Source organism: Calypte anna, chromosome 2, assembly GCF_003957555.1.
Source record: "Calypte anna isolate BGI_N300 chromosome 2, bCalAnn1_v1.p, whole genome shotgun sequence".
Lineage (NCBI taxonomy): Eukaryota > Metazoa > Chordata > Aves > Apodiformes > Trochilidae > Calypte > Calypte anna.
In genome coordinates, this window is record NC_044245.1 from 148529487 (window position 1) to 148551268 (window position 21782).

The window sequence follows — 21782 nt, forward strand, 5'->3', positions numbered from 1 at the left end:
TTCCTTCTGCCTTCTCTGCATTGTCACAGATCAGACTTGTTCAGCTTTCACACACAGAATTCTTGCCTTTGAAATGATGAATCCAGACCAGTGTGTTGTGGATATTGCTCAATTTTGACTTGATAAAGTCCCAGTGATAGATACCATCAAGGTGATAAATCAGTAAACACTACATCTACCCACTCACCAGCTTCATCATCAGTGCTTCACCACTACATTTGCTCCTAATCTTTCCATCAGAACCTCCCCTTCTCTTCCACTCCTGCCCTTTCCTTTTCCTCCTCGAGAGAGCAGTGATTTGTGCTTAAATAAAAAGTGAGCTCAAAATGGGTTATTCTTAAAATTTTCTTTCCATACATCCTACTGGCCATGGTCTATAATAAAAGAAAGATTAAGCTACCAGCTGGCTGAGTCAACTCTTTCATTTTGATGCTACAAATGAAGAGATGTTCAGCTGTGACTCCAAATAGCCTGAAAGATTTTACCTTCACATATAACAGCACCCAACTGCATGGGATCCAAAAGCTCTAAACAAACCTCTTCCCAATAAATATTTGATCATACAGATCCACTGTTTACAGAAAAAAAAATTAAAAATAGGTTTTAATAAATGTTTGTCTCAGACTTCACTGAGGTTAAGTTGCAGCTGATTTAACACTTGGACTGCTGCTAATTTGAACACCCTTTCCAGTGGTCAGAAGCTGTTTTGTAAATGGGTTGCATTAAAACACAGTAAAAACAAAGTAAAAAAAAACAAACAAACAAAAAAAGAACAAAAGCACCAACTAAAAAAAGCAAAGCAAAAAAACCCACAAAAAAACTCAGAACACAAAAACCCCACAACAAACACGGACAAACAGAAGTTACAGGACATACAGGCAAACATCCATTAGTTGTAGATTATGATAAGTCTGGAGCAAGCAAATGAGTGGGATCATTGTCAGGGAATGTCAGGGAATGGCTGTCAGCCATCCATCAACAGGGGAGGGCTGAGAGATTGAAATTACAAGTGAAAATGAAATTATTTTGCTTAATGGGAGAAGGAAAGGTGTAAGGAAAACAAGTCCCATCCATAAGGAAATTCTTTGGAGCTCAACAAACCCCTTCTGAGTGGGGAGAAACCCAAGCAGAGGTTTCTGAATTGAGCTGGTGTGTGTTGGACTGAGAAACAGAAAGCAGAAAGGGACTGCAAATTAGTTGTTATTGGAGAGACTCAGCCAATTTGGGGAGTATTTCTTTTACTAACTAAAGATCACAGCACGAAATTTTGAGGACTCTGGACAGCAGCAAAAGTTTTCTCCTGCTGCCGAAGAGGAGGATTAAGGCTCAGTTGTGTAATTACAGTCACTTCTGTAATGGCTTTTGCTTAGAGTCCTTACAGAGCTCTGAGTTCCTAATTCAGCTTTGATTCAGCTCCCATCACTTTCACTGACACAAGCTGCCAAAAGAAAGTATAGCTTCATAATCCCCTGAATACAACTTCCAAGTGTTAATTAACCAAAGAAGCAGCAAATCCAGCTACACCCAGACTGGCTCTATACACAGATAAGAAGCAATAACTTGAGGTTCATTGTATATGCTGCATCTTATAGTTAGCAGCAGTCTGTCGTTATATCTTGGTTCTAAATTTGCTTGTCAAGCATTTTGCTTCATCTGTGAAGCCGTACTTCATAGAATCATAGAATGCTTTGGGTTGGAAGGGACCTTAAAGATCACCAAGTTCCAACGTCCCTGCCATGGGCAGGGACACCTCCCACTAGATCAGGTTGCTCCAAGCCCCATCCAACTTGGCCTTGAACACTTCCAGGGATGGGGCAGCCACAACTTCCTTGGGCAACCTGTTCCAGCATCTCACCACCCACCCTCACAGCAAAGAACTTCTTCCTAGTGTCCAACCTAAATCTCCCCTCTTCAAGTCTGAAACCATTGTCCTTTGTTCTCTCCCTACACACCCATGAAAAAGCCTACCCCCAGCTTTCTTGCAGCCCCTTCAGATACGGGAAGGTTGCTCTAAGGTCACCTCAGAGCCTTCTCTTCTCCAGGCTGAAAATCCCCAACTTTTTCAGCCTGGCCTCACAAGGGAGGAGCTCCAACCCTCTGATCATTTTAGTGGCTTCTCTGGACACATTCCAGGAGCTCTGTGTCCTTAATTGCTATAAGGTCACCTCAGAGCCTCCTTTTCTCCAGGATGAAGAGCCCCAACTTTCTCAGCCTGTTTTCATAGAGGAGGTGCTCCTGCCCTTTGATCTGCTCTTCTCTGGACACATTCCAGGAGTTCTTTATCTTTCTTATGCTGGGGACTCCAGAACTGGACACAGAACTCCAGGTAGGGTCTCACAAGAGCAGAGTAGAGGGGGAGAATCACCTCCCTCAATTGGCTGTCCATGCTTCTCTTGATGCAGCCCAGGACCCACACTGATGGTTCATGTTGAGCTTCTGGTCCAGCACCACCCACAAGTCCTTCTCCAAAGCCTTGCTGAACTTTCCAGCCATGTCTGTCCACTGTGGCTTTGCAGTGCTATTCTATCATATTGTGGTGCTATGTACACTGTAGTTTTAAAACTTCTAGCCTTAAAGTAATGTAACAGCAATGTGACTCAGATTCTTAGTCCATACCCATAGGGAAAAGGAGAAGATACTCTTCATTATCACAATATTTATAAATAGGGAGTGCTTTGAGAGGCTAAAATGCCAGGAAATTTCAAACGTTCTAAGAAAGGTGATTTTGGAAACTCATTTTTAATTCTTTTTTTTTTTTTTTTTTTTTTTTTTTTTTTTTTTTTAAATACCAATGAGTTACTTATGTAGAAGTTGAAGACAACCTTCTATGGGTCATCCCCAGGCAGAAAGATCTCTCTGCAAATATCACAGATACATGAAGCTTTTTTTTCTTAAACCTCCAGCCTTCAAAGTGCCCCTCTGTATATTCCTGAAAGCCAGACCCAGGAATTGCTTCTTTACAGGAATCATAGAATCATAGAATTATAGAATTGGCTGGGTTGGAAGGGACCTCAGAGATCATCGAGTCCAACCCTTTTACCACCGTTGCGGTTGCTAGACTATGGCACTGAGTGCCACATCCAGGCTCTTTTTAAATATCTCCAGGGATGGAGAATCCACTACTTCCCTGGGCAGCCCATTCCAATGCTTGATCACTCTCTCCGTAAAGAAATTCTTTCTAATATCTAACCTAAATTTCCCCTGCTGGCACAACTTAAGACCCTGCCCTCTTGTCTTGTTGAAAGTCGTCTGGGAAAAGAGACCAACGTCCACCCGGTTACAACCTCCTTTCAGGGAGTTTTAGACAGCGATGAGGTCTCCCCTGAGCCTCCTCTTCTCCAGGCTGAATAGCCCCAGCTCTCTCAGCCTCTCCTCATAGGGTCTGTGCTCGAGTCCCTTCACCAGCCTGGTTGCCCTCCTTTGGACCTGCTCCAGGACCTCGATATCCTTCCTGAACTGGGGGACCCAGAACTGGACACAGTACTCGAGGTGTGGCCTCACCAGGGCTGAGTATAGGGGCAGCATCACTTCCTTAAAAAAAAAAAAAACCTTATTGTTCTTAGACTACACAAATAGGTCACTGAACTGTTGCTTGCCTTTGCAATGCCAGTGAATCCAAATGAGCTTGACTTCCACAGAGGATATAGGGAAGGAAAAGCAACCAGCATTAACCAGAGCCACACAGCCAGCTCTTCCAAAAGAAATCAGCTTCAACAGTCAGCACACAGAGTCCTTCAGTCAGTGAGGCCCAGCTGAACTTAGGCCAAGCTTCAGATCAAAAAGAATAACTGGTTTAATATGTATCTGCAAAGTCTGTGTTTGTTTCTGCTTTTTCCTCTCAATCCATCTGCAGGAAGCTGTGGACAAACTGAGCTAAGCAAAACTGCTCATCTCATCCCAGCTAGCCTTCCCTGTGGGATATTGATCCCACCTAAGCTTGTGTCAACAGTAGGAACTGACACTATGAGGCTTCTAGATCCTTCCCACCCCCCCCTTTTTTGTTTTTTCCAGTAATGGGACGGGTGATATGCATGGGATTCATTTGCACAGATCATGGTGTTATCAGAGTTAGAAGGGACTTCTAAAGATCATCCAGTCCAACTCTTCCACTAAAGCAGGATCACCCAGACCACCTTACACAGGACTACATCCAGGTGGGTTTTGAATATCTCCAAGGGACTCCACAACCTCCCTGGGCCTGTGCCAGTGCCTTGTCACCCTCGTAGTAAAAAAGTTTTTTCTTATCTTTAAATTGAACTTCCAATTCCCTTGAAATGTTTGCATGCCATTGCTATAACCTAACTTGAGAGACAAAGAGAAAAACCAGGCATTTCCAGAGAGTCATCAGCTCTACCTTAGACAACTCCTCTAAAATGAGACAAGGCATGTGGTGGAAGCAATTCCTTCTCCTGATTGATGTAAAGGGAGTTCAGACACCTAACTCAGCCTTACAGAACTCCACCACCCCTGTTTGCTCCAATAGATCTTTATCTTCCAGAGGCAAATGCTAAAAATCCATGCTAAAATTGGTGTCTTAAGCTAGGTGAGATCAATCATTTTCTCTGGGTACACAGACAATGAGATTTCAGGAGACAAATCTGGGGTACTGGTATTACAAAGGCAATCTCTGGTTTAGGTCCATGAGATATGAGACCCTCATGGAAAGGAAATGCACTGAAGCAAGTCAGATGTGGGAGATTATTTCTGGCTTCTCTCTGTCCGCCTTATTTTCCTCTTAGTCATCTTTTTACACTCAATTCATGTAGCGAAAAGCAAGACAACTGTCAAGTTTCTGTGACCAAGAGAGGTTTCAGATGGCAACAGGACTCTCCTGTTCCTGGTAACAATATCCAAAATTAACTTTTTCATCTTCATTGTGACCCTGCATGTTTCTACAGATAACGCAGTGGCCCAGCTTAACTGTGAACTGCAGTGAAAATAAGTTTCAGCAAAAATAATTATTCTATAATGACAGTAATTTTAAAATGAGGATGAAAAAAATCTGGTAATGCATTTTTTAAAAAAGTATTTTTTTTCAAAGCTATGACAGCTCCCACTAAACCTTTTATGCCTGTGGGATGTAATAACTTTTTATTTTATTTTATTTTCCTCATGATTAATTTTAAGTGTATCTTCTATTGTGGCACAAATATAGCAAGTACATATCAACTAACATAAATTAAGCAGTGCTGAAATCAGAACATGTACAATGATTTACAACAACAGGGAAAAAGCTATTGAAAATAAAATGGGATAAACTTTTTCTCCATCTTTGATAGGTATTGTGGGTGCTGCTTTTTTTTCTGTATGGTCCATAGATACTGTATAATATCTGACCACCATCTGAGTGAATTTACTTGGGAAAACAAGCAAGTAATGCAATCAGAATGTGAAATGTACAGCTGAGAACAGGGACTACAGACATTAATGTGACTGCCAATATGGTACCCAGCATGGGCTGAGGGATATGGAGAGACACCTAACATCAAGAACAGAGCAATAAACTGAGATGGTTTAATTTCCTGAGCTGCCTGATCCTGTTTCATGTAACAGCACTGCCCAGCCCTGTTGCTGAGACTCCTCATGACTGATGGAGACATACAAGGGCTGCAACTTAGCAACTCACTTCTATATGATGATAGAATTATGGAATGGTTTAGATTGGAAAGGACCTCAGGGATCACCTAGTTCCAAATCCACTGCATGGGCAGGGACACCTCCCACCATACCAGGTTGGTCCAAGCCCCATCCAACCTGGCCTTGGATACTTCCAGGGATGGGACATCCATAGCTTCTCTGGAAAACCTGTTCCAGTGTCTCACCACCCTCATAGGAAAGATTTTTCTTCCAATGTCCAACCTAAATCTAACCTCTTTAAGCTTAAAGCTGTTGTCCCTTGACCTATCACTCCTTCCTCTCCTAAAAAGTCCCACCCTCCCTTTCTTGTAGTTCCCCTTCAGGTACTGGAAAGTGGGTGGGTTGTTTTGTTTTGGGGGTCCTTTGGGGGGGGCTGAGGACAGGGGAGTGAAGAGTTTATAATTCACACATGTACACGTAGCACACACATCTCAACATGAACAGTGCCTTTCAAATATTAAAATGCAGACAAAAGAACTCAGCAAGAAGATATTTACATCTTCTTAAACATTTCTATCATTGTCAGGGACTGTGCTAGTTAAAGAAAAGCTATTTACTGATGCTTTGTTATGTTAATATGCAGGTTGGGACTGGTGCTCCAAGCTGTATTGTTGAAGTGAGTGCACTGCATCATATGCAAACAGTATGCTAAATAAATAGTCAATCTTTATGCCTGGCAGAAACCCATTCATTAAGGTTTAGAGTAGATATTAAGCTTGAATGCTTCAGTGTTGTTGACATTCCTGATTTCCCAATTTCTGTGTACATTTGTTGATGTAAGAACACTACATACATACAGTATTGGTATACATAGCTACATATAACCAGGGGTAAATAATAAATACATGTAAGCCAGGCTGCATTTACAGGACAATTTACATGACACCAGAGGGCAAAGATAACAGCCAAATACCTTGGTGGTGGTTCAACAAAAGAAGTAAAAGTACTCAGTAAGATTTAAAAAAAAAAACCAACACTCTGTGCTTTGAATCTCTGAGCTGCACAGAAGAGAATTTAAAGTGCAAAACTATGGCAGGTCCCTTGAAAGCAGTTCACACACAAAGCAGTCTGGCTGATCATCCTTCCAGATCCATCTGAGACACTTCTAAAGCAGCCCAAATCACAAACACAATTTGAAGGGATGTCCTATATTCCACTCCATTACCCACATGTATGCAAGTGGCAGCAATATCACTTCCTACAAAAGCCCACAAGGGCTGTGTGCCCAGGAGCCTTCTTGTCACAAGATGGGGACAATATCCTTTGGAATCATCTGACAAACCCCAGGAAGCAGGCCAAGAGGTGAAGCCACAGAAATTTCGCCTCATTTTCTCTCCATATCTCAGGGAACCTCAGGAGGTGGCAGAGAGGAAGCTGGAGTAGCAGCCACTTGTCCAATTGTCCTGTGCACAGGATAGATTCTTGTCCCCTATGGGACATCAGCATTGCACATGCTCTTTGGGATTTTTCTAAGTGATTTTCTAAGTAGGATTTTTCTAAGTGATTTCTGACTGTACAGACTTATTCCAAGGGCAAGGGAGAGAGCCTCTGAACCGCTTTCCCCTAAAGACCAACATTGATGCCCTTAACAGTGGTTGACTCACTAAAACTGGCTGTATCTTTGACCAATATATTTGAGGAATGAAGGAACTCTTAACTGGGCAGGCTATTCCAGCAGCTCCTGCTGGCTGAAGAAAGCAGATCCTTTACACAGGGCTGAGTTCATTTTCTGCCTGACTACTCCTTGACCCTCTTAGCCAAAATTGTCACTAAGTCATTTTCAGCTTTGCAGTTGGCTTTACTGTCAAGTATCAAATTTATTCTTGTCTCATTTTAGACTTCACACAGTAAATACACAACCAGGATATTCTGAAGGAAAACTGCAGGATTAAATGCAGGGTGACACACTATTACCTTGAATAGATATGCCTTAAATCCAAAATGGAGTGAAGACCACACATATTCTGCACCCTCAGAATTCCTAGAAGTTTTTCTTATTATCCACAACTGGTAAAGTATGTTTCATCAGAAAACGAGTTGTAGATAATTTTAAGATGACATTACTTGTTTTCAATGGAGTAAAATGCCTGTAGATTTTACTCCTTTAGTCTGGAGGTTTGTCCCAGACCTTCAGAGTTCATTGTGTCCAAGGACCAACTTCTGTACCCACATGGGCCTCAGCCACATTTTGTCACAATAAGACTCCAGGTGGACAAAACTCACATTGGACTTCAACAAAGACCAATATGTGATTGAGAAAAAAGGAAACTAACACTTCATGTTCTGTCAATCCAATGGAAGCAATAACTATTCTTTTCTTTGTTTACTTCCCCTCTTTTTCCCTTTCAACCCTAGGAGCTACTACCTATAACCATTGAACAGCTCTTTCTGGTCAAGCTATTCTCAAAATATTAATGTTTGTGTGTTTTATTCCCACAGAAATAAAAAGAATTAAAAAACTCCCAAACCCATATCTTCAAAGTGCCTTTAAAAAGTGCTGAGCTCCATTCTTATCACCATTATTCACCAACCACACATCATGTCTTTTGACAGCTCAGTTGTTTTTGAAAAGCACTGTCTCCTGCTTATAGGGAAATACTCCAATAAGGAGCACAAATACACTTAAATGATGCAATTTTTATGATGCCTTTCCCAGAACAGCAGTAGCTAATTGTTGAGTTTCCTACTGGGAAATGTCTCTTTAACATGCAAATCTCTTCATGACTGCTCTAATGCAAATTGTCAATGCTACAGTAATTTAATCATATATATTAGAAAAAAAAAAAAAAAAACACAAAGTTGAGCTCTTACTTAGAGTACACTTTATCATCTTTCCAGGTAGCACAAATCCAACGCAGCCCATGTGCCATGTTCAGAGCCACCAAGTGTTTGGTTTTTTTTATTATTTTAAATACCATTTACTGAATGCATCTAGAGGTCTTTTTTTTTTTTTTTAATCCCACTTACTTGGTGCTGACTGGCTTTTGCCAGCTGCTCATTGGCTGAGTCTACATTGCAAGATGCAGTCTCGATGTTGGCTTCGATGCTGTCTGCAAATGAAGATAATAGAAGATAATTACAGGGTACAAGCCTCAAACAAAGACTTTATACCAACAGCAATTCAACAATTTGCTTATGGGCAGAATGAGATGTGCAGCTTCTTTTTTGCAAGCTGTAATATTGTGGGGAAATAGGAATGCCACCCACTTTGAGGAGGTTAGCAGCTCACCCCATTCCCACTCAGATCAGTGGGAAGACTGATAGGGAATTCAAGAGCAATCAGCTCAAGGGTGTTAAAGATAAGAATTATATTAAGGAAGGGACACAGTAGAGTGTTTCTGTTCCATTATGAGAGCTGAGGATTAAGATTCACAAGTATCCATGTGAGTTATTGTGTCCCCAGGTGTCTGCACTCAAGAAAATCACTTCAGACACTATTACAGTCAACAGAGACCAAGCCAGAGAATCATAGAATCACAGAAGCACAGAATTGTTTTGGTTAGAAAAGCCTTTTTTAACATCATCAAGTCCAACAGTTAACCTGTACTGCCAAGTTATAGGTTTGTGTTGGAAGGGACCTTAAAGATCATCCAGTTCCCACCTCCTGCCATGGGCAGGGACACCTCCCACTTAATCTGGTTGCTCAAAGCTGCATCCAACCTGGTACTGCTGCATCCAACCCAAGGATGGGGCATCCACAGCTTCCCTGTTCCAGTGTCAAGTCCATACTGGGCTATTCATCCCATTCTACAGTAGCTGTCTACCAGAATCCCAACCTAAACTCCTGGATCTCTTTTCCAACCTGCAATGGAGGCCCGTACAGATGGCTCAGGTTGAAACACATTGCCAGTGCCTAAAATTAAGGGAGAAGAATCTCACCCTAGATTGCTGGGTGAGATTGCTGGGAATCAAAATGAGGAATCAAAATGAGACTTAGGAAAGAAAGGTTATCATCTACATGGTGCAGTTGGTAGCTCCCCACTTCCATCAAGTATTAACTTTGACTATAGAGCAGAGTTCAGAAAGAAAAACATCTATTTTATAAAAGCTGCACGTAAGGCTTTGTGTTTCAAGCAGAAGTTCTGGAAATCATAGGTTCATAGAATGTTAGGGGTTGGAAGGGGCCTCTAGAGATCATCTCATCCAACCCCCTGCCAAAGCAGGGTCACCCAGGGCAGGCCACATAAGAATGCATCCAGGTGGGGTTTGAAAGTCTCCAGAGAAAGAGACTCCACAACCTCTCTGGGCAGCCTGGGCAAGGGCTCCATCACCCTCACAATAAAGAAGTTTTTCCTCATGTTGAGGTGGAACTCCCTATATTCTAGATCCAACCTATTCTTCCTTGTCCTATTACTGGGCACCCTGAAAAGAGATTGGCCCCTTCCTCTTGACACCCATCCCTCAGTATATAACACCCATACCTCAATATAAAATGTCTGTATTTCTAGACATTGATAATATCCCCTCTCAACCTTCTTTTCTCAAGGCTAAACAGCCCTGGTTCTCTCAGTCTTTCTTTATAGGAGGGATGTTCAAGTCCCTTCATCATCCTTGTAGCTCTGTGTTGGACTCTCTCCAGTAAATCCTTGTCTCTCTTGAACCAGCTTTTCCCCTAAGAGATGTGCAATCAACATTTTTTGGCCACGATGGGAGAATAAGCACACTTGGGCAGTTCCTCTGGGTTTTAGAGTAGGTAGTACACCATGAGGCATATGAACATGGTCAGGAGTACAACCACATATAGTAGAAATTAGAGATTCTGGTTCCAGTGATTTATTCAACCCTTTATGAAATTAATGACAAATTCTAGTCAATTCTAATGACTAGTTTGCATCATTTGAAATTTAGACTCTGACCACTCAGAGCTCCAAACTGTCATAGCTTTCTTACAGCCAAGCTGTGATGTATTAGGAAGGAGAGAAAAGAAATAAAAATCAGGTTAAAAAAAAAAAATTGGTAAATTTTGAAGGGAGTGTGTTGAACACCTTGGCAATCACCTCATCAAAGTAACAGAACTTGGTTGTGAGTATGTTTGCCAGGACCTCAGTGCAGACACCCTTCACTACTCAATGCCTCTTAAATGCTGATTGTCCTCAGAGAATTAATCATTTAGACACAGAAGAGCTCCAGGGGATAAATTTATGAAAGATCTCCTACTAAAACAAGAGTAATCTCTCTGTGCTCCTCTTAGGGCAGAGGGAAATCACAGCAGGAGCTTAATTTAGCTTCCTCAAATGGCCCTCCAGAGGAAGCCAGCACTTTCTGCTGCCTGCAGGGGGGCCTGTGGAGATTTACCTTCATTAGATAAAATTAAACACTGTGAATGCCCCCCCCAGCACTGCATGGAATGGGCTAATCATATTTTATGCAACATGTTTTGCAAATGCCATCTATGTTTTCCCCAACACAGTATTTTGCAAGGAGGATGGACGTGTGCTACGTGTCCTCTGTGAGTTGATGTGATGTTCCAGGATGAGGCTGGACCCTGGTGGAACTTTTTTCTGCTCATTTGTTCTCCTAACAGGGGAATATGAGCCTTGGAATAAGCAAATGTCCCATTTAAAAAAAAATTAAAAATGAAAAAATAAAGGTTTGCAGCCACTTGTACTCCTGAGACACAAGGGGGAAATGAAAACTAACAACCTCCCTCCCCCCCAAACACCTCCCAAACTCTATAATGAGAAATAAATATGCAATGCAATTTAACTAGGTGTTCCTGCTGATTAGCAGAGGAAAAGCAAGTATAGGAAAGAGAATTTGGGTCAAATCACAGAGAAGAGAGAGCTCAGGCAATGATGTTAATAAGTGAGTGATGAATGTGTCACTCACAGCTGTTTCAGTGCAACTTTGCTGGATGCTGGTGATGGTTTCACAGCTCCACTTTGCTCACTCCCAGGCTCCTTACCTTGCTACCTTGCTTGAGGATGGACAGAGAAATCTTTTCAGAGAGGTAGGGCAGGATTCTAGATGGAATGAAAACCCTGCTGGTGGAGCCCACCTTTTCCTTTCTCCTTTGGCTTTGGTATGAAAGGACAGTAACTCTCACCAAACAGATGAGAGAGCCCAGCCTAGGGGATGGGATTTTCCAAAGAGCCTGAATCCCACAATAATTTCCTGTCCTCAGTCTGTGATGACAAATCCATGGTACTGTTTGAAAATAATACAAAAACCTTAAGGTGATGTGATCGCCGTTTTATTAAACTGAGGGAAAGGGCTGAACCAAAGCAGATGATGGTTGCAAACAAATGCACCAAGGAATTAGGAAAAATATTTCTATTTTCCCAGCTAAAACACATCCCTTCAATAGATGTAATTTGGTATGAGTCTATGAAACACTTGTCACACAGAGACAGAAATCATGTTGACTCCAAGAGGTGTCTTTTAACCTTATCTATTTACCTGTCTTTTAAGATCAAGTCCTGCTAATGACCAGCAGGAGTTTTTTATATGAAATTACTGGAGTGGCATTGGCAGGAGTGGGGTTTTTGTCCTTATGTATCATGGGATCACTCACATGAGCTGAGTTTTTATAGCAGCAACAATGGGCTGGTTTCACAAGGCAGCATTTTTAATAAAACTGCTTGAAATGGAGGAAAGTGAGCTTTTGAATGAGAATTTTAAAACGCTCCCACTTGGTAGTAACCAAAATGGGCCCCTTCTGGTTTCACAGTGTGTTTTTATTTTTAGCACTTTAATAAGCCTCAGCCTCTTTTATCACTGTAATTTCTGAGTAAAAATAATCAATACAACATACTGAGAAAGAAGAAAGAGAAGGAAAAAAAAAAAGAAAATTAGTATTTTGGTAAATTATAAAGGCTTATTTCTTAATTAAAAGCAAAATTTTAGGTCAAATTACTTTCAGTATAAATAAAAGATTTTTGCCCCTTCTAATTGCTATGTACTTCAAGAGTTTTAAGTGAGTCTCACTAAATGAACAAACAGCCCTCAGGCTCTCTATAACCCAGCTTTGGATGTTAAAAAGGAGGAGAACTACACCAGCTCTTCCAGAGTGAAGTTTAAAATGGCTTATGGGTTGGTCATTTGCAAATTGAGTTTAATTGTCAAATCATAAATTCCACACGAAAGGGTTTATAAAATAATTATAAATATTATATATTATAAATATTATGTATTTATAAAATAATCTTCTCTGTAGTCTAAACTCAGTGCCTGGCAGGGTCATGGAACAGATCATCCTCAGTGCAATCACACAGCACCTGCAGGATGGGCAAGGGATCAGACCCAGCCAGCACGGTTTTAGGAAGGGCAGGTCATGCCTGACCAACCTGATCTCCTTTTATGATCAGGTGACCCGACTGGTGGATGAGGGGAGGGCTGTGGATGTGGTCTACCTGGACTTCAGCAAAGCCTTTGACACCGTCTCCCACAGCATCCTCCTGAAAAAACTGTCAGCCCATGGCTTGGACAGGAGCACCCTGTGCTGGGTTAAGAACTGGCTGGAGGGCCGGGCCCAGAGAGTGGTGCTGAATGGGGCTGCATCCAGTTGGCAGCCGGTCACTAGTGGTGTCCCCCAGGGATCAGTGTTGGGCCCAGTTCTGTTCAATATCTTCATTGATGATTTAGATGAGGGGATTGAGTCCATCATCAGCAAATTCGCAGATGACACTAAGATGGGGGGGAGTGTGGATCAGCTGGAAGGCAGGAGGGCTCTGCAGAGAGACCTGGACAGACTGGAGAGTTGGGCTGATTCCAATGGGATGAGGTTTAACACGGCCAAGTGCCGGGTCCTGCACTTTGGCCACAACAACCCCATGGGGAGCTCCAGGCTGGGCACAGAGTGGCTGAGAGCAGCCAGGCAGAAAGGGAAAGTTGTGCCAGGGGAAGTTTAGGTTGGATATTAGAAAGAATTTCTTTCTGGAAAGAGTGATCAGACATTGGAATGGGCTGCCCAGGGAAGTAGTGGATTCTCCGTGTCTGGAGATATTTAAAAAGAGACTGGATGTGGCACTCAGTGCCATGGTCTAGCAACCGCAACGGTGGTTCAAGGGTTGGACTCGATGATCTCTGAGGTCCCTTCCAACCCAGCCAATTCTCTGATTCTCTGATTCTAAACTAAGGCTAAATGGGTGACAATGGCTTAGAGTGGTGCAATGAACTACAATTTGCAGCTCCGTGGGTCGCCAGGACCCATGGTTATCCCTTCAAAAAAAATTCTTCCACATACTAACAGACCATGACCTCAGAGGTAAGAACCACACACCCTAATTTCCCAGACAGGTCTGGAAATGCTATTTAAGCAACTCTCAAACCTCATAACCAGCTCTTCCTGCTGCTTTTCTCTAGCAACACCCCAAAGATCTAGTCTGGATGAATAAAAATGGCTGGATACCATCATAAATTTACACCCCTTCAACTCCTGAGTGATTTATACTGTCCCTGAAATGCATCTTGGAAATGTCAAGTATCTGCTACATATGTATGCCCTGAAAAATGGTATCACCCTGCCAGAGGTTTACCATGCCTGCCAGGATACATCTTCCAGGGATTTAAAATTCAAACTTTGCCCTACGTCTATCTATTGGAAAATAGCAAATTCTACCAGAGAATAAGGGACTTCACATCATCTGCTGTGTGCTAAATGGCAGAGTGCAGGAATATTACCATTTTAGCTGCTGCAAAGCCATTTACCATTCTTTCTTAGGAAGACAAGTGGTTCCAAATTAATGATATTTTCCACAGGAGAAGAGTCAGCATAGCAAGAGCTCCCTGAAAAAAACCTGACCATAGTTCCCACACAATGGTCTCACATAGCTTTGGGTAATCCAAGGCTCTAATTTTAATGCCACAAAACTTACATGGGTGTATATCATATCATGGAAATAGACTCAATAGTTGTTTTTTTTTCTATTTATTTCTTTTTCTGATTAAGAAAAAAAAGATATTTCAACACGACATCTTTTGTGTAGAAATTCATGGGTATGTAAATTTTTTTTTTGCTTTTTTTTTCCTTCAGAATAACCTCTGGAAGTAATTTAAAGAGATAAACAGCACTCAGTCTAGCTTTGACTGGGAAATTACAGCTACTCAGCCACATCATGCTATTTTTTTTGTCTTCATGATATAAATTCAACACTTTTAAAAACATTCTATAAAACAGCCAAGTTAAAGAAAATATTATTTCAAAATGCTAGAAGTTATGTTTCTCAAAAATGAGAGTTATTCTCAAAAAAAAGAGTTATTGAAATAATTACATTGTTTTCACAGCTCAGCTACTGAATTGACAGAACTCTTTATTTTACTTCCATTCCTCAAAAGTCCCCTTTTCTCTACAATTATCACAACACTCACCTTCCATCACAGAGCTCATGGCCTAAGTTACCAAGTCTAAGCAACTGATGAAAAAAATTGTCAGTCTGAAGCTGTCACAGGAATAGATGAGGTTGATGGGTGTTGATTCATAGGGATAAATATAATTTATTTCTGCTTGCTGTCTAGGAAAGATTATTCATTTTTTCCTACAAAGTCACTGATATTTACAACTTACTTGAACTCTTTTGACTTACATGGCTCATTTAATTTACTTAACCTACTCAAGCCATGCCCTAGAACACCTCCCCAGCTGAAATCCCTGGAAATCGAGAACACAACAGTTCCAGCTTCCCCAAAAATGACACAAATTGATGTGAGAAGAATCCTACTGGTGGCAATAAACCTTCAGAAAAGGAAGAGCCTTCTTTCTTGTAATAATTAGCTGGCAAATTAACTTCCAAGCATACCAGTGCAATCACATTACAAGGGTCATACAACAGCAGACAAATCTTCAGTAAATTTGCAAGTGTGGAGTCACCCATTATTCTTTTCCTTTTAAACCAGCATGTGGTGTCTTACCAGCACTTTCATCACTAGAGCTGCATATTAAAGCCCACATATAACCAGGGAAGGCACAAAAACTCACTCTCAGAGAAGAAAAACAGCACAAAAAGCTAACAATTTTTTTCTGTCCTGTCTATTATCTTGAGTAAGATGAGTTGGTCAGAGATCATGGCAGCCTACAAGTGATTCCAGCAATTCAGCTGCAATTTCATTTTGACCTTGACAGGCATGAGAAGTGGACTTGTGTAAACTGCAAGAAGTTCAACATGGCCAAGTGCAAGGATTTGCACCTGGGTTGAGGCAATCCCATGCACAAATAATGGTTGAGAGCAGGAAGGACTGGGGACAGCCCTGAGGAGAAGGACTTGGGGGTGGCGCTGGACCAGAAGTTTAACGTGAGCCATCAGGGTGAGCTTGCAGCCCAGAAACCCAAATGGGTCCTGGGCTGCACCAAGAGAAGCATGGACAGACAGTTGAGGGAGGTGATTCTCCCTCTCTATTCTGTTGTTTTGAGACCCCAACCTGGAAAACTGTGTCCATTTCTGGAGTCCCCAGCACAAGAAGGACATAAAGCTCCTGGAATGTGTCCAGAGAAGAGCAGATCAGAGGGCAGGAGCACCTCCCCTATGAAAACAAGCTGAGAAAGTTGGGGCTCTTCAGCCTGGAGAAAAAGTTGGGGATTTTTCATCCTGGAGAAGAGGAGGCTCTGAAGTGAACTTAGAGCAACCTCCCAATACCTGAAGGGGCTACAAGAAAGCTGGGGGAGGGCTTTTTATACGGGTAAGTAGTGAGAGGACAAGGGTTTAAAACTTGAAGAGGGGAGATTTAGCTTAGATAGATATTAGGAAGAAATTCTTTTCTGTGAGGGTGGTGAGATGCTGGAACAGGTTGTTCCCCTCCCTAAAAGTGTTCAAGGCCAGGTTGGATGGGGCCTTGGGAAACTTGGTCTAATGGGATGTGTCTGTGCCTATGCAGGGGGGTTGGAACTAAGTAATCATTAAGGTCCTTTCCAATCCAAACTATTCTATGACTCTATGAAATACAACTGGGGGGGTTTACAATTAATCTTAGACTCAGACAACATAACAACCAATTGATGACAGTATATATACATAGGATGTGCAGAGAAATTCCACTTTCTTAAGAAGTAGAATAGGGTATCACTGACTGAGCAATCCCCCAGTGTACCCTTCCTGCATGAGCTGTGCTCTGCACTGACATTTAACTGCATGTCCCAACAAGGGGCTGAGAGGAAGAGAGCCAAGAGAAGATTTCCCAATTCATCAGGAACCAATAAGAACATAAATGGACCCATTCACATGATGGCCTCCTCTGAGATCACTTAGGAAAAGTAACCAAATGAGAGAGTTTTGCAGACCACATTCAACTGAATGTAGATATTAAAGCTGTTACATTCAGCTATTTGGGGACTATTCTCAAGATGTGTTAATTTTCTGTAGATGTCCCACCTGAGACAGATAACTCAAGAGAGTTTAGTTAAAGATCCAGCTGAACCATTTCCCATTTCTCTGCCTTAGCAGAGCTGACAACAGACTCTTGGCTGTGCCATTCAGGCAGTCAGACTGGAGGAGGAAGGGTGCTGATGGGTGCTGATGGGCCACTTTGGCTCTTGACAGTGTCTACATGTTGAACCAATCTTCAGGTCAGAAAGGCAACAGTGATAAACAGGCAACAACAAAGCTGAACAAGGCAAAAAGAAAAAAAAAAAAAAAAAGGAAAAAAACCCAAGCCCCAACAATACAATAGAGAAAAAGCCCCAAACCTAAAACCTTCCTACATTCAAAAACTTCTAAAATAAGCAATATATTTGCATTCATGCAAATGTAGCTAACTTTGAAGAAGGTTTATTATTATTATCGTTGAGCAAGAGGTGATAATGTGGGATGTCAGTGAAGATCAGTACTACTTGAGGACTGAATATATTGACACCATCATGAAGCTCTTCTGAGACTGAAGGAAAGCACCAGCTGCCACTTTTATATTTATCTTGGCAGGTCTGTGAGCTGAAGCCTGACAGATACCACGTAGTTATGTTTGTAAAGTGAGGGAGCATCCACTTTAAATCACAGGATGAAGTTTCTTAACCCTATGATTTCAAAATATCAAATGCCCAGACTTCAAGAGTGAAGTGAAAGGTTATCAGCACCCAGATCTAAGCTTGGAAAGTAATGCAAGAAAAAGTCTGAGGAATTCTTTTGCTTGAAGCAGCAAGGTCTTCCATCAGTCAGTAAGATTTGCAGTGTAAAAATAATTTTGTATATATTTGGTCTGGACAAAGAGAAGTAAATGAGTTCCTGTGTTTCTGTTTCTTAAAACAGGATCTTCTCCCACTTTAGGGAACTGGGGATGTTACAGCTACACTGGCATAAGGTTGGTTCCAAAACTGCCCAATAGACGAAAGAAAATAAGTAAAATAACAAATAAGGAAATAAAAAGTAAAAAATTAAATATAACCGACAGAAATTTTTTCTTTTCTTTTTCTAAAGAGGTTTTCTTTTCCTTTTCTTTTCTTTTCTTTTCTTTTCTTTTCTTTTCTTTTCTTTCTTTTCTCTTTTCTTTTCTTTTCTTTTCTTTTCTCTTTCTTTTCTTTTCTTTTCTTTTCTTTTCTTTTCTTTTCTTTTCTTTTCTTTTCTTTTCTTTTCTTTTCTTTTCTTTTCTATTTTCTTTCCTTTCCTTTCCTTTTCTCTTCTCTTCTCTTCCCATTTCTTTATTTCTTTTTTCCTTTCCTTTCCTTTCCTTTCCTTTCCTTTCCTTTCCTTTCCTTTCCTTTCCTTTCCTTTCCTTTCCTTTCCTTTCCTTTCCTTTCCTTTCCTTTCCTTTCCTTTCCTTTCCTTTCCTTTCCTTTCCTTTCCTTTCCTTTCTTTTCTTTTTCCAGCCAATTCTATGATTCTGTGATTCTATGATTGATTCTATGATTCTATGATTCTATGAACTAGAGGGCAGTTGGTTTTATAATGCTGGGAGAATTTTGCTGAGTGAACCTCACATTCCCTGGGTATATTTTTTTTTGCCCATGTTTTCCAAATAGGCACACATAGAGAGAGCTTTAATTTCATGCATATAAGAGGAATGCATTTAAAAAAAAAAAAGCCAGTTCTTCTGACACTTGTTTTATCATCATTGCTTCTGAATTTTCACTTTGGGGGTTTCAACTCCCTTTGCCTCATGATTTTTAATCTCCCTTTTGCATAATACAAATGTCAAGATAGGCAGTTGAACCTTCAGCATTAGGTTGGGAAGATCCATTGCCTAGATGCCAGGTTGAAAAGATACCCCTAAAGAAACTTTAAAAAATGTATTGCAGTGAAACAGGTTGAAGGAAGAACATATCAGATATAAAAGCAACAAAAACCTTATGTTGGCTCAAAGACAAAATGTTCTACTTAGTCCAACTGTTTCTCACAGGCAAGTTAGTACTGGGGTCACTTCTATGCATGGGCAGCATCTTAAAATAATAAATATTGCCTTAAGAAAAGGAATTACAAGGATCTTGAATCTAGCTGATGTACGTCGTGTCCCCCAAGGCAGTAACATCTGATGTGCTTTTAGGAGACAAATCAGGCTCCAAAGTTATCTGTGTACAAAAATGAGCTCCCAAACAAGCATAAATAAAAAAACCAAAACAAAACAAAAAACAAACAAGCAAAAAAAAAAAAAAAAAAAAAACAGAAAAAAAAATAGAAGCTGGGTTTAGGTGTCATCTTTATTTTTATCTGCACCTGTGAACCTGAGTAGTGTTTCTCAGTGGGATGCAGCGAGCTCATTCCAGTGTGAAAGGAGATATCTCATGCTAATGGAAATTTTCAAAGGTATGAGCTTGGCAAAGAAATCCAGAGTGATTAGTAAACAGCACAGAAAAAGCTTCTACTTTTATGATCTATATAGGGCTGTCTTAAGACTTGATCCAGCTCCCAGGAACTCCAGTGAGAACTCCAGCTGAGTGCTGCAGGTTAGAAATATTTCCTTACACAAATTTTGCTTCTCTGGAGCTCAGGGCCCTGAATGTGGCTTCAGGACTGTTGGCTCTCAAATTTGGAAAGAAACATTTGCTTCTGAAGCTCTGCACAGTATCATCATAACAGCCACAAAATAAGAGGCACAGAAAAAAAATATTCTGGCTGTCAGAAGACAGCAGGGACAAAGCCAAGGGTCAGAGGGAATTTATAAGGAGCTGATCAACTGTGTCTTATTCATCTGTTCACAAGTGCTGGCTGTCAGTGATGGGCTGCTCTTAAAGATAAAAACAGGGCTTAGTCTCATAGCTTATAGGAAGTTTTCCCCACATTGCTGGCAGCCACTAGACGTGGGAGAGCAAGAAGAGGTCACCTAATTGGCAGAACCTTCTGACTACACATGCAAACACATCATGGTGTCAGGCTACTGTGAATTTAATCAGACAGACCTTGCAATGTGGAAAGAAAATTCCATTTAGGAGAAGAAAGCTGCTTAATTTTCTCCACCAACACCAATAAACATAACAATTATTGCTACTACTTTAGTGTTGTTTTTTTTTTTTAATTACAGTTCCAGGTAGAAAGGAAGAATTGGGTGCCTTTCCAATTAATGTAATGCATTCTCCAGCTTCCCTTAAATAGGCAAAAGGGAATGGGTTAATCTCACTATGATTTCTATTTTCTGCTAAATATACCTGGCAACTACTCTCAATACAAGAATCCTATTGCACAGTGTAGTTTATCAGATCAAAACATCACCAGATTGGTGCAACAGTGCCAAAAACAGGCAAAATAATCACAGTGTCAACCAAGAGCTGCTCACAAGGGACCACAGAACATGGTATTGGGATGGTGCAGAAAGGCCATGGTTTGACAGCATCACCCACCTATTGTGTCTCCTTGCTCATGCACCATGGAGGCCAGGTCTTTGATGATCTGGTTCACATCCAACATGTCACTCTGAAAAAAAAAAAGCAAGTCTAACATTAATAATGAATTAATTCATATTAATTCATATTCATTTCCAAGTATTAAAGGTGTGTTCCACACTCAAGCTTTGCAAAGCAAAAAAAAAACAAACCCCAAAACACCAACAAACCCTTGTTTATATAGACTTAAAAGAAAATATAATTCTCCCAGAGTAAATAAAAAATCCCCTCAAATAAAGCCATCGTTTTCTGGATATAAATCAGCCCACTGACTTCAGCTTTTTATAAGAAGCAAGTAAGTTATCAGATTATGTGGCTGCTTTTTAGAATTGTGGAGAACTAAGAGAGAGGAAAAAAAAAATAAAAACAACAGCAAACCCTTGTCTTTCTAAAAAAAAAAAGATATTTTTGATGCAAACCATTCCATTCAGAGAGTGGATTCTCACACAGAAAGAAGTCATATTTCAGCACAGTATCCACCTGATAAAATACTATTTGTAACCTGAGGAAAAGATGATAAAAAATCTCACTAATTTTAAATTTTATTGGTAAGGCAATAAGGAATGGCCTGGTTTGATGAATGGATTGATTTATACATTTTTAATGTGTTTAAAACATTCAGAAAGTAACTAGATTTATCACTGAAATGTTCTTAGTTAAAACACAGTAAACTGCCAGGGAGTTTGTTTGCCTCATTTCTGAATACTTACCACATAGAAAAGAAAATGTCAGTATAAGTTGACTTCATATTACACAGGCTCATATTAAAATAATTAATCTAGCAATAATAGACATAATAATACAGATACTGCTAAGTTCACTACCAGGAAGGCAACATTAGGAGAGCAGAAAACAAGACATGCAAAGAGGATGAGTTTTGATAAGCTGCACAAATCGCAGAACTGAAGTTGGCTGGAAAACCCTCTGGAAACCTTTTAGTCCAACACCCCTGCTCAAAGCAGTCAGAAAATATTGCTCAGGACCATGTGCACTTGGTTTTGTACAACTCCACAGATGGAAACTCCACAGATTGTCTGACCAGCAGCCTATCCAGGGATCCCTTTTCCTGGGGAATCATAGAATCATAGAATTGGCTGGGTTGGAAGGGACCTCAGAGATCATCAAGTCCAACCCTTGAATCAGCACTGGAAGGCATCACTGGATATTTTCTGAAGGACAGAATCAACAAGGGCAGCAGAAATAAAGAAGTCCTCATCTCCAGAAAGGATGTGGACAGGCTGGAGAGAGTCCAGAGAAGAACCATGACCATGAACAGAGGATTGGAGCAGGTGCCACATGAAGAGAGGCTGAGAAAATTGGGTTTGTTCAACTTTGTGGAGAGAAGGGTTAGGGAAGAACTTGTTATGATGTTCCAGTACTTAAAGGGGTTTACAAAGATGGAGAATCC

At 40.8% G+C, this 21782-nt stretch overlaps 1 protein-coding gene across 1 annotated transcript in view; it reads right to left on the reverse strand.

The window, feature by feature from the left end:
* TSNARE1 (t-SNARE domain containing 1) overlaps positions 1 to 21782 on the reverse strand; it is a 522750-nt gene that overhangs the window by 175318 nt on the left and 325650 nt on the right. Inside the window, exons 10-11 of the mRNA XM_030446428.1 lie at positions 20333 to 20405; positions 8605 to 8687 (exon numbers count right to left, since the gene is read on the reverse strand). Of these exons, the coding sequence (XP_030302288.1) occupies positions 8605 to 8687; positions 20333 to 20405 (156 nt within the window). The remainder of the gene's footprint in view (positions 1 to 8604; positions 8688 to 20332; positions 20406 to 21782) is intronic.